Below are 13342 nucleotides of genomic sequence, written 5' to 3'. Positions count from 1 at the left end.
CTGGCCAGCACCCTGTGGGAACTAAATGTGCACTCCAGAAAACATCCCAGAATCCTCTGTAGCACAACAGGTTCCTCGGCAGATGAGTCAGGGTGTTCTTTAGTGGTAAAAAACCCCCAACAACCAATACCCCCCCCCCCAAAAAAAAAAAAAACTGGGCAGAAAAAGGTGAACAAAACCCCTTCCGGGCTGAATTTAGATCTTGGTGATTTCTCTCGGTTGTTTGCTACTACATTTAAATATAATTGGAGTAGGAGTTTATGGAATGCCATTCTACATGGTTGAATTCCCCTCATCTTGCAGAGACATCAGCACAGCATATATGTTCTCTCATCTGTGGTCAGGGAAATCCATGATGGCGTACAGATTTCTCTGGTCTACTTATCTTGCCCAATGGACCAGTGGATTAGATTTCACCTGTTTTTCTGTTGATGAAAAATGAAGCAGTGGTGCTCTTTGACTACCAAAAAGGTTATCTTGGGGATCACAGGACCAACATGAACAAAAGCCATGGGGACGGGAGCCGTAGTAGGTCGGGGGGGGGGGGAACGGGGCTTACTATCCTCGTAAATAAAGACATGAGATTGAGTAAAAAATTGGCTGGATCCAAGCCACTGTCTCCCCCACTCTAATAAAATGCCAAAGGGAGAGTTGGGAAGGACTGTCTCAGAAGGTCAGATGATTAGCAGTAGCAGTGGGAGAGATGATGCGATGAACGTTGCCTTTCCTAGACACGTGCTTGAGTCAGTGACTGGAGTCCTCTAAAGCCACTGTAAACGCACATTATTGTGTGAATGTACTCTCTCTGACAAGGGTCCCTAATGTGGAGCCTATGGGAGCCCATAGTCCCTGCTGAAACCTTTCTAGGCATCCACCAAGTGTTTTTAAAAAGTCCATGGGTCCCGGTGGGGCTTTGGCCCAGATGAGCTTCTAACTGACCACTGCAGAATCAATTGGCCAGGTAGATTTTTCTTAAAGTTGCTTTGGCAGCAGGTGCCGGAACAGCACCAAAATCTTCCTTGTGTGAATCAATGTGAACTGTGTGCATACCATAAAATATTTTAAAGCTTTATGTTCCTTTTGAAGATAATCTTGTTAAATAGAGCTTTTTGTCCGACATGTTATAGAGTCACTATTGGAGCAGACACCCAACATGGTGTTTGGCTCCTCCGCCTGTGACAACCATTTTGTAGCTGGCTCCATCACCCTATCTAAGCCTCCAGGGAGGGCGGTATATAAATATATATAATAATTCTTTTTATTACTGATTTGAAATGTTTTAAATCCTTTTATATTTTCCTTTTGTATTGTAATGGCCTATGGCTACATGCAATAAAATCTGACTTGACTTGACTATATAAGAAATAAATATGTCAGAATTCCAAAGACACCCCACAGACTCAAAAAAGTTGGGGATCCCTGTTCTATGGTGTGGGAATACTTAGAATGCTCATTACAGGGCTGGTCAACCCATCTCGTAAGGTGGTCAGAAGCAAAAAAGACACATGGAAAAGGGCAGTGACCAAAGAGCTAAGGCATCTTTCATACAGGAAAACCGCCCCCAAGAATAATTTTTTTTTAAGTCTAAAGAGGGAAGCCTCCTTAATTTAGAAAATAATGATAAATGGTTTGAAAGATAACAAGATAATGTTTGTGCATTTCCTTGCCTCTCTTATTATAGCAGAACTTACTTGACTCAAGGAAGCTGGTTGGTAGTGGGTTACAAACTGATGAAATTTCTTTCTTGCTGCACAGTTCATAACTCTCCGTACCATAAGCTGAAGCTATTGTCTTTAGCTTATAGGGCTTTAAAAACAAGAGTAGGTCAAATTTACAGAGCATAAGCCTGGCAACATCTATTCATCATGATAAACCAATCTTCTTATACTGAGGCAGTATATCATTGGATATCAATTGCTGGGGACAAGCAGTGGATGGTCCATCAACATCATAACTTGTGCGCATGTGCTCAGGAATCAAGTTGGCCAGTTCAGCTACAGCTGAAAGAATGTTGGCCTACATGTATCTTAGGTCTGAGCCAGCAAAAAAAATGTGTTTAGGTTGCTTGCATCTTCCTTCGCACATACAAAATTCTGGTTCAAGTCTCAGCTTGTGACAGAGGTATACCTTTAAAGTCCGGCTAACTAATTGACTGGCTCCACATTGCTAAAGCCATAGAAACACCGTAACTGTGTGTAAATTCCTTGGTTCATACTTCTCACAGCAGAAGCCTCAAAATTCTCCTCTCGTTTTTATCCTGTCTGCTGAGAGTGACTTGAGTGCAGATATGCATGCATGCACATTCAATTTTCTGTCTCTGCCTAGGCAATGAAATGTATGTTCAAGGAAGGCCTTATGGTGACCATCTCTTTCTGCGTTAAGTAACAGATTTCAAAACAGATTTACATACTCTTCATGTTTAGCTACTTTCCCCATCCTCTGCTTCATAAGATAAGGCCTAGGTACCGGTTCCAATTGCAAAGTTTTTCATCCTGTAAGATTATGACTTGGATAGCCCAGAATTGCCAGAGTTTGGATGGAAGACCACTAAGGAATAACAGAGTCGCTATATAGAGGCAGGAAATGGCAAATCACCTGGGAACATCTCTTGCCTTGAAAGCCCTATGGGGTCACCATTAAAAAAACAACAACAACAAATAGGGGATTATTTAAATTGGAGTTTGTTCTACTGCCTGAAGCCTCTACATAGGAAGCCTGGGTCTGGAACTTCTGCTTTGCCTTGCTTTTTGTGGAAGATATCATGTAGCTCCTTCTATTTTTTTAAATGGCTTGCATAAAAATATTTTTCTTTTGCCAAATAAATATGAAACTTAAGACCTCATTGCAGGTGGGAATATAACTGCATTTTTCTACTTCTGGTGCCTTTTTTAGGTGCTTTGTATTTTACTCTTTGATGGCATGTAAACTCTCTTTGTAATAAATTCAATTTAACTTTTCTTATACACTGCCCTGCTTTATGTCACACTTACCAATTGTTTCCCAGGAACTACTGCAGCTCTTTGAGCCCCCTTTAAAGGAATAAGGCATTCTGATGCCCTCCGGCTGTTCTTCTAAGGCTTTTATAGGTTATGAACCTTTGAGACCCGGGGAGATATACTGGGTGCGTGGAACAGAAACTCAGGTTGGAAATAACTTCACGTAGTTAGACATCTTCGCCGCTAAGGAGGCAAACTCTCTTAAGGTTAGATCAAGCAATTATATTTTTATCATGTCAGCCTTTGCTTGGACACAAAACCTTTAAAAGATTATTAATTCCTGAACACTTACTTGTTTCTGACTCGTGAGCTGCATCTCCCTCTCTGTGATTTCACGACGAAGGTGGTCAACCTCGCTTCGCAGCTGGACTGCCTCATCATTCGCTCCTGAAGCCTCATCTAGCTGTTTCGACAAGAAGAAATTCTGGTTGTTCAGCTCAGCGTTGTCCTCGGTCAGTTGGTTCAACTGCTCTTCCAAGTCTGTAATCACCTAAACAAATAAAACAGAAAAACATGAAGACACATTTTCTGAAATAGCCAATCTTTCCCTTTTTGAGCCATCATGCAGTCTTCTAGACTGGAACATGCTTAAGGTATACACTGGAAGCCAAATGAGTCCTTAGCTTGAAGATCAGTCACTTCAGATGAGCTGGACTTAATTTAACCAACATGATTATAGCACATTGCAAAATCTGTTAATTTACACATAACAACGTGGATTTGAGAGAACACCAGTCAATGGTCCTCACTTTAGATCTACTATATTGTGGTTTGGTCATGTGCAAATTTTGATTTCTCTCTCTAAACCTCACTCTATCTAACAAAAGAAGCTAGCTTGCAAAAGAGAACTTCCATCATAATGTTTACCAGGGAATTCTTTGAAGAGAGGTAATGCTGACATGTATTATCTGGAATGCCTTTAGTTTATAATGGTTGAAATCAACAAAACCCAGTAAGTTGCCAGAGAAAAAGTGTTTTGATTTAGGAAATGGTTGATTTTATTTAGGAATGCCTGATTTTATCGAGCCAGTACAACAGTACAAAATGAGATATGTGAATAAATTTATTGCAGCAAAACAGATTATACAGGAAAAGCCAATATAAGCTTTCGAAAATGAAAGGCAAAAGAACCAGGTAGTGTTTGCTTGTATGAAAACAGATGTGTCTATTAAAGTTGTATATAGCTGTGGTAATACACTGTACCCCATAATAATATTTTATATGAACAGCAAAGTGGGGCCAATTCTGCACTTCTAAAAAAAATAGCGTTAAGCCAGTGCAGCCATGTAGCTGCTGGTTTTCTGCTGGGAAGCTGGATGCAGACAATGTCGTTTGAAATGCCAAAAATATGGCGTCTAAAAAGTTAAGTGACTTGCTATATTTTCTGGATGCGGAATGGCCCTGAGTATTCAGCCACATCAACTGGTGGGAAAATTCACAAAAATGAGAAGAAGTCAAAGAAAAGTGAAAAAAAACCCAGTAATTCTGTAATGTATTTAAGGACCTATATTCTGCCATTCCATACACTCACTCGATAAAGGATAGTTTAATTTTTAAAAAACAATCAAAATAAAAATTTTAATATCTAATCACACAATTCTATCATACACAGATGATATACTAGCTTTAGCTAGAGGAATATGCTGTTATAGATTGGTCTTCAACTGATGGGCTGAGCCTTACAATCAATATGAATATATATATTTTAATAGGTATTTATGAGAAGAAAGGGGAAAGGGGAAAGAGAAAGGTAAAGGGGACAGAAGACCAAAAACTGATTTAAATGTTAAAAATATTAAGTGATTTCACTTAAGTTTCACTTGAAAGTGGATTTACTGGTAAAAAATAGGTCTGCAACCCAAATAATTGATTGAAAATAGCTTCCCTCCTGGGTAAAGGGGCATTTCTGTTAGCATCATATCACGTGGAGATTCACATTTACATCACAACTTTGAAACTGCCCGCCAATAATATTTTTGCAGCATGATTGGTAGTAGAGAAGAGTATAGTAAATTAATTATTTGCTTCCCTGGATTCTTTTATGCATGGTCCAGATTTTATTCATGTCAAAAATAGCTTAGACTAACAACATGAATCAAAGCCCTTGGTAGACACACCTAATTTGGCCCTTGGTGAAAAAGGGATAGGGAACATCAAGGTTTTGTTTTTGAAAAACCACTCTCAGAACACCGGCAGTCTGAATCATCTGGCAAAAATTATAGGCAATAGGTGAACAACGCACAAAATGAAGCATTTCCTAATACAGTGCCTAATTAGCTTATGAAATTTATTACGTCACGGTGACTAGAAAAGAGGAAAGGTCTATCAACGGCTACCAGTCATAGCTAGCATGACAGGTTCTCTTTTAATTACTCTCATGTTCCACAGCTGGGAATGCATCTGCCCATTCATTTTTAATCTTGACATTTTTATTTCCTTTACGAAATTTTTCCTCCGGAGTCAAATCCAAACGAACCCTGATTAACTTTTGCCTGTTGAATCCTATTGAAAGCTTGTTATTCCTCTAAGAACCTTGTATATAGTAAACATTTTTATTATGTTGTATACTAATCCATGACCCGCTCTCTACTTATATCTGTGGTCTTGTAATTCCAATTTCATAGTCTGATGAAGCGTACGTCTAAAATTTAGTTGGCCTTATAGGTGCCATTGTACTCAAGCTTTGTTCTGCTATTTCAGACTTGAATCAGTCATAACTAAAGTAAGAACTTTTCTATTCAAGGCCACTATCCCTCTGATTAGAAGATGCTCAGGATAAAAACAGCAGCAGGTGACCAACACCATTGTGTCCTGCTTTTTGGATGCATATGCCTTGTCACTACTAGCAAGCAGTACTAGACTAAATGAATTTTTCATCTGATCTACCAGAACAGCTTTTCGATAACAAATCCCTACTTGATCATCTAACCTAATATAATACACATAGCTATTAAATGTAATTTTCTACATAGGGTGATGTCTCCCAGTGGGAAGTCTTTCAAGCGATACATAATCAAGTAATTGCAACTGAGAAAAAGACATGCAGAGAGATATGACGGAAGCGGGAAAATGTTATACAGTTAAAAGAACCTGCCTCAGAAACCAAAGAGGAGAATGGAGTGAATTCCTCTTTTGGGGATGATCAGATTTCAAACCTACAAAAAATGTCTTTGGGCTGGTTGTCTGAATCACATTTTTAAAAATTCGACATAAAGGGAACTATGAACTTGACGATGTAAAACTTCTGGGTAAATGTTGAAGAACCTCTTCCCAGGGGAGCTTCCAGGGTTCATCATTGCTTAGTTTGGAAGGGTTCATTCACTATGGTCACTGGGTCCTTAAAATTGTTGCTATCTACAGAGCTTTTCCCCCTGATTATTTTGTTACTTCACTGAGTGTTTTTATATTTACCTATTTTAGATTTCTTTAAAACCTTCTCATTCATATTGCTGACAGAACTGTCAGAGAGACAGATTTATCAGGTTTTAAAAGTAAAATAAGTGCCAACCATTACATAGAGAGCCCAAGGCACACGGAAGACACAGTTCTCAAAAATATCGCCCACACCATCCCTGAAGGAAGAGGATGCATCAGTTCTTGCAATAATAAGTAGCAGTATTTAAAAGAGGACACAAGCCACCATGAAGCTACTTCCAAGGCAAATGTGTCTCTGGGTTTTGACCCTTCTACAGCAACTACCCATAAAGTACAAACTCCCCAAGGAGTTTCAAAAACAGTTTGATATGCAGGTCTGCTGAAGCAGAAACAGAATTCCTTCTGGAGAACCCCAAATGGCTTTGGGATAGTTAAAGGAGCTCTTTGACTCTTAGCAAAGACTATTAAATACTATATCACTTGGGTAAAATGACAGCTCCACCTTTAGTGGAAGTGATCATCTCAGTAGAAACCTCTCTCAAACAAATTACTTCTACACCAGTCCTCAAGAAACAACAACAAAATACAAAGATTCCATTGCATTGTACGGAATTTTTTTCATAGTTATGACTTTTACCAGGGCACAAGAAAGGGAGTGAAGAGGTTCTTCTAGGACTAATAAAAACAGATAGCTTAAATGATATAAATTCAAGACTGTGGAAGAGCATGCTTAAATGACCACAGAAAAACAAAGACATCCCAATGGGGTTGGATCTTACACCAAGGGAAAGCACCACTTGTAATGGAACAGATCCAACACACTATCTTACATAGCCAATATATGGGAGAACCACATATTATGGAGGCATGTTGCTGGTCTGTAAATAATCACATGTCCAGATCAGTATAAATGTGGTCAGCGGGCTAGTAAAAATAAACATGTCTATGTGCTAATAACTTGTAAATGCATTTGCTGGCTATATGAAGGTGAACAGAAGTCCCTAATGTATCAGGAGAACACTTCAATTTTTCATAGAAACTATAAATAGCTGTGGTAGGCTTTCTCTCTGCATTGCTATAATCATGAGAGGCATGAGAAACATTAGAACCATACAGTAAAATTTAAAAGGCAAATCTAAAGTGTCTTCTCAAAGTGCTGCCCATTTTTTTTCCTCCACCCCTTGTCTCCATCAGAAATGTATACGTTTAAGAGACCAAACACTTCATTTGGCTGAATCAGAAAAATAACAATTGGTTTAACCTCCCCAGACCCCTGCCCCAAACCACAAGGCATATGTAAAATGGAGGTAGACAAAGAGGCAAATCATTAGGATTTTAAACACAATGCGGAGATTTCATAATTTATTTCTCCCCAATGAGGACCCAAAGCAACTTACACTGTTCTTCTTTCTTCCATTTTATTCCCACAACTGCACCATGAAGCAGGTCAGGCTGAGTGTGCATGGCTGGCCTATCATCCAGCAAACCTCTATGACTGAATAAGGATCTGGACCTGGGTCTCTAAGATCATGGTCCAACACTCTGCCATATTATGCAGACTCTCAATAAGGTGAGAACCACTATTAGGTTGCTCTTTTTAAACCTAAAGGACATGCTATCTTTTCCAGTCTTGGGGGAGAGGGACTACGCAGCAGAGACAGGATATATGCAGTATTATATGGGTGTTTAAATCATATATCCACTCTAATACTAAGGTAAAAATCCTTCTCCAACAAAAAGAAGTATAAAATGCTATCATCTGTTCTCTATCGAGAAACAACAGCAGGGTTTAGAAGCAAGGCTGGCAGTATCAACGCATGAGCAGTTTTGGCACAGCAAATAAAACAGTGAGATTCTAACTCCAAGACCATTCTTAATTTGTTAGAGAATTTCCACTCCCTTCTGTGTTCGCTGTATTGACAAACAAGCAACTGCTTTTATAACTGGAATGAGCATGTATCAAAAGCAGCAAAGGAGTTATGAAAGCAGGTTTCTGAACAGTCTTATCTAATTGCTTAATGCGTTATAGTTGCTTTCCAAACTTTTAAATATCGCCTCTATCCTTTTTATCAGCATGCAAGACTACACGCCAACGAGGCATTAAGGCCTTGGTAGTGCAACACAGACTTGGCTCTGGATTCAAATGAACTAGAGATACGCAGTCAAACAGGCACCTGGTTGCCCTCTGCAGCCACACAACTCCCATATAAAGGCAAAAAACAGGGGAAGCTTTGTTTTCAGTTTGCCTGCAGGTATGAATTATGAGCATGCCCAGCACAAAGAAGCAAAGGTGGAGTGGGGGCTGAGAATCCGAGTTGATAGCTGAAGGGTGCATGCATCAAGATGGAACGTGGCTTCAACACAGGATCCAATGAGCAGCAACAACAGATCAGAAGGAAAAGCACCTACCATGTTTGTTATCGAGCACCCAGTAAAGCCACGCAAGCAATTAGAAGGAGCAGAAACAAGAGTGGCAGCCAGGCCTCAGAGCTAAATGGTCAGCAGTAGCTAGGAATCACAGCATCTGATGAGAGATTGGGTGGGGATGAAAAGCCTCCAGGGCCTGCAAAGGACAATGCTGGCAGGGGCTCATGGGAATTGTAGTTATGGACATCTGGAGGACCACAGGTTGACTACCCCTGCTGTAAACTACAGGAAGTTTTTTTTAGCCTCGTGGAAGGAATGCTCCTTGAGCACCCTCAGAAACTAACTCTCTGATGAGTTCTCTGCCATGCTGTTTACTAGACAATCAAATCGCTTTCAAGAAAAGATTGAAAAGTTACTAAGCTTCCCATTTATTTTTTTCCTCTCTCCCTCTTTTCCCTCTAGAATTCTTTAGACAAAGCAAAGAACCCCTTTTCAAAGTAGGTCTTGATTAGCCATAGTGGGAAGACACAAAAACACTCCACTACAAAGGGACTGTCTGACTCCCAATGAAGGGGGTGGGAGGGAAGGCGGCAGCAAAATATCTGTGCCAGAAACGGGTTTCACCTTCAGTCCTGACATCCTCCAGCGAAGCCTTAAGAAACAATACTTTGCACCTCTTACTTCTTTTCTACCCCTTTTACTTAGTCCATGTGGATTCAACCATCTTTCCTTCTTAAAGCTTCAGATGGCTTTAAGTAGAAATTAGATAGATCTATCAGTGGCTACTAGCTATGGTCATTAAAGGGCACATTCAGCAATCCTCTGAATACCAGCACTAGGAAGGAAGGTAATGTGAAGGCCTTCGTCTCTATGCCCTTTTAGTTGGCCTTCCAAGGCAACTAGTTGGCCACATTGTAAAACAGGATTCTGGACCAGATGGACCGCTAGTCTGATCCAGCAGGGCCCTTCTTATGCCACAGTCACAGAGTCTACCTAGCACCTCTGCCTAATCATAGTGGCACAGGGATCTGCCTAAACATTCTTTGGCTCAATAGTCTGTCTTTCCAAACTCTTTAACATATCTAAAAGCAGTACCATTCTGGGGTTCCCGTTCTTCTACTAATATGCAATGGGCTGGATCATACATGCACATACACTGCTTGATTCCTTTCATGTACTGCTTAACTTGTAACTGAACATGAGAACTGACTACTCTTTAAACGCTTTGCATTTGAGATGTCATGGCAGTTCAATCTATGACAATCTGTGAGGATGGCCTATTCACACATGCAAGTCATCCCTGGTTGCAGTCGCATGCAAATCCGTGCTACCTTCAAGGACAGTTAATGATTATAGACAAGCTAGCAGACAATACTGGAGCCAAATATGCAGTAGAGCAGTTCTCTCTGCTACCTAAATGATACCTCAAAGGAGTAGCCCTTAGCGCTTTCCACATGCTGGTATCAGGGAAGAAGCTTAGGACACAAAGCAGCGAGATAGCAAAGGGAGGAAAAGCTGCTGTAGCCACCCATCTTCAGAAAGATGTAAGATTGCCTGGTGCTAATCCATCCTGGAACAATGATAGGCCTTTAAAGTGGAACGACAACCACAGAGGTTTTTGGAACATTAACTTCTCTTCATTACAGAGAGCATTCAGCCATAAGCCTATTTCCTGTGCCTTCTGACTTTGGAGTCCAGAACACTGGGGAAATGTGAGCGTATATGAAGTAGCTATGTGCAAAAGTTGGCCTTCGCATCAAGCTGAAATTAAAGGTAGCCTACAGCCTGGATCAGTATATCTTGGAGGCATACAACCAGAGAAGGTTCTCTGTGAATGTATCTTCTACTTCAGAAGCTAAGCTACAGTCTTGAAGGCCATTAAAGGAACCTTAAGAGGGTCACTGAAATGCTGATGGGTAGAGAAAGGAAACCGGATACATGAGTTTGCATACATGATTCTCTGAGGGAACTGTAGGGGAGATTCATTCACTATATTTTTCCTACCCAGAGGACTTCTATAAGGAAACACAGAAAGGTTTGAAGCAACTGTCCAATGTGGCAACACACAGACACATGTGAAAATATATGTGCATTTTCCTACAAAGAGAGGAAAGGCTGACACTATCATAGCCTACAAGTCCTTTCTTAGACAAGGTTTGGTAGGACGGGATGCCCTTCATTATCTTTCCATGCTATAATACTATAATATTTCCCTTTACCTGTATGAGGGAAATGTTATATATATATATATATACATATCATAATTTGCTGCAGCTGCTACACCATTCTTATTAGCCGCACTACAATGAGATTTTCAGATTGACTTCTTCAGAAAAACTTGAGGAATGCTGTCAAATTTGAAATCAGGTTAAAACCTCTCAGCTGAGATTCACCTGAAGCCTAAAGAAGCAATCCAATCAAGTCTTGGGCCTGCCAACTCCTTGAAGGCAAAAGAACCCTTGTCTTCAAGGAGTAAAATTAATTTCCTTCCTCATCCTTAATTTCAAAATAATTCAATGATCTGTATTTAATACTCACTGTGCAGCTATTACGAAGGGCTTCAAATTTACGCTGGATTTCATCTCTATGCGCCTAAAGGAGGTAAGAAGTTGATCATCAATTTTTTCACATATTAGAATCCAACAGCTGTTTCTAAATGAACTGCAGAACAGTCTACCAGCAAGCAAAGTTTAGAAGGCAGATGGTGTGGGCTATGACGACTATAATAGGACAGCAAGAACTAGAAGTTGCATTGACTCAAGGCATCCTGGAGATCCCAAATTCTCAGCTACTAGAACTAGATGTACAATTCTAAGCACTGCTTTCAGGCACATGCCACACGTTAGCAAAACATTCCTTTTAAGTGACCCACAGAGGACGACAGCCACAATAACAAAGTTATTTTCTTGACTTTTCGAAGTTCTTTTTAAAAACTGCCATATGATTTTCATATCTAAGCAAATACTTCCCAGAATGCTTTATTTCTTACAAAAAGAGACAGAAAGAGAGAGAATTAGGTTGGCTAACCCAAACACTCCTGCTAATCTATCATTAAGCCTAACCAGGAGTCTTATCCTTTTCTAAGCAGCAACTAATGAAATCTTTGAAAAAGAGAAGACCAACCCCATTCAAAAACAGGAAGCATTACATTTTTCAAGACAGCTGCTAAAAGGCATGCATCATTTTTTTTACTTCTTTTACAAACAAAGCGAGACAAGGGTAAAGCTCATCTTCCATCAAAATGGCCCTTCCTTAACAATATGACTTTGGCATTCAGTGTCCAGAGCACAGGGACTAATAGGACATTGTCTTTATTCAAGCCACCTGCTTTATACCAAGGACATTCAAAAAAGGAAAAAGCATTCAGCCAAACTCGGAAGTGATTAAATAGAAAACAAACTCTTTCCACCATCCATCAACCACAAAGTGCCTCAAACAGGAATTCTCATCCCCACATCCCGTCATCGCACAGGATTTAATATCCAAATCTTGAGAGGTTGAGTCAATAGACCAAAACAGCAGCTCCTTGAGAATGTAAAATCTTCAACGCTCACCATTTCAGTGAAAAGCAGAATATATTCTCATCAAATATTCCCTTGTCCTATTGGCCAAGAAGGCAGATGTTCCAAGCCAAAATGTCAAAAGACTGTTTCAGCACAAAGGAAAAAAGGATTTTATTTGCATATAACGAAACAGGACAGAAAGGCAGTGTCCAATCTTTTGGGGGCAAGTGTGCCAGAAGTCCAAAGTGGGAGACAGTGACATTCTAGTAGACACTCCAGTCTATATGCATTCCTTACTCTGTTGTTGCTATTACCAGCTGGAAGAGTGTTGTCTCAGGTCTATCTACTGAACCCAGGAATAGGAAGCAGCACAATATGAGAGAAGATTTGGAAAGAGTGTAAACCTGTCTTCATGGAAGTTTTCAAACAAAACTTTCTAACACGTAAACATCTTTCATGGTGTTTGCTTTACATGTGGCTGCTAAAGCGTAATACAAATTATGCATTCTAGTCAACATTATGTTCAATCGTGTCCTTGCAAGCACCAAAACAACCACTCACGTGAGCTACAGCTGAGCTGAACATTGCCACTGCCTGTGCCTCTTATGGCACCCCTGCTTCTGGTTGGTCTCCAACTGGGCACAGTGTGGCATCCATTACATGCAAATTTTACATACTAGTGTTACATTCCCAGCTTAGATACAGCTTAGCTTACTTAGGTGCATCTTAGAAGGCTGGAGAGAGATCAACTTTGCTGTAGAATCAATAACATGAACGAAACATGCACAAGTCTCCTGCTGAATCCCCCAGACTCTAAGGCAGGAGTAGTCAACTTGTGGTCCTCCAGATGTTCATGGACTACAATTCCCATGAGCCCCTGCCAGCAACGCATGGGAATTGTAGTCCATGAACATCTGGAGGACCACAGGTTGACTACCCCTGGTCTAAGGTACTACTATACAGGTTGGAAGAGAGTCGACAATGGAAGCTAAATATCATTCCTTTCCTTACTTTCTACTAAGACACACAACACTTCCAGTGTAGCTGGATGCAGGAAAAACCAGCAGCCAAAGCAAGTTAACCTCTACCAACAAATTTGGC

The 13342-nt window shown here is 40.3% G+C and overlaps 1 protein-coding gene across 12 annotated transcripts in view; it reads right to left on the bottom strand.

Annotated features, from left to right (window-relative positions):
• The window catches only part of CIT (citron rho-interacting serine/threonine kinase), a 100362-nt gene that overhangs the window by 31625 nt on the left and 55395 nt on the right, over nt 1–13342 (bottom strand). For 11 of the 12 annotated variants that reach the window (XM_077308905.1, XM_077308906.1, XM_077308904.1 and 8 more), the window contains 2 exons: nt 11277–11330; nt 3289–3486 (listed from right to left, as the gene is read on the bottom strand). In XM_077308905.1, the coding sequence (XP_077165020.1) occupies nt 3289–3486; nt 11277–11330 (252 nt within the window). The remainder of the gene's footprint in view (nt 1–3288; nt 3487–11276; nt 11331–13342) is intronic. The other variant, XM_077308910.1, reaches the window with a different exon arrangement.

This window comes from Paroedura picta, chromosome 13, assembly GCF_049243985.1.
Source record: "Paroedura picta isolate Pp20150507F chromosome 13, Ppicta_v3.0, whole genome shotgun sequence".
Lineage (NCBI taxonomy): Eukaryota > Metazoa > Chordata > Lepidosauria > Squamata > Gekkonidae > Paroedura > Paroedura picta.
Note: the sequence above shows the minus strand (reverse complement) of the source record. Positions and strands in the feature narration are given on the sequence as shown.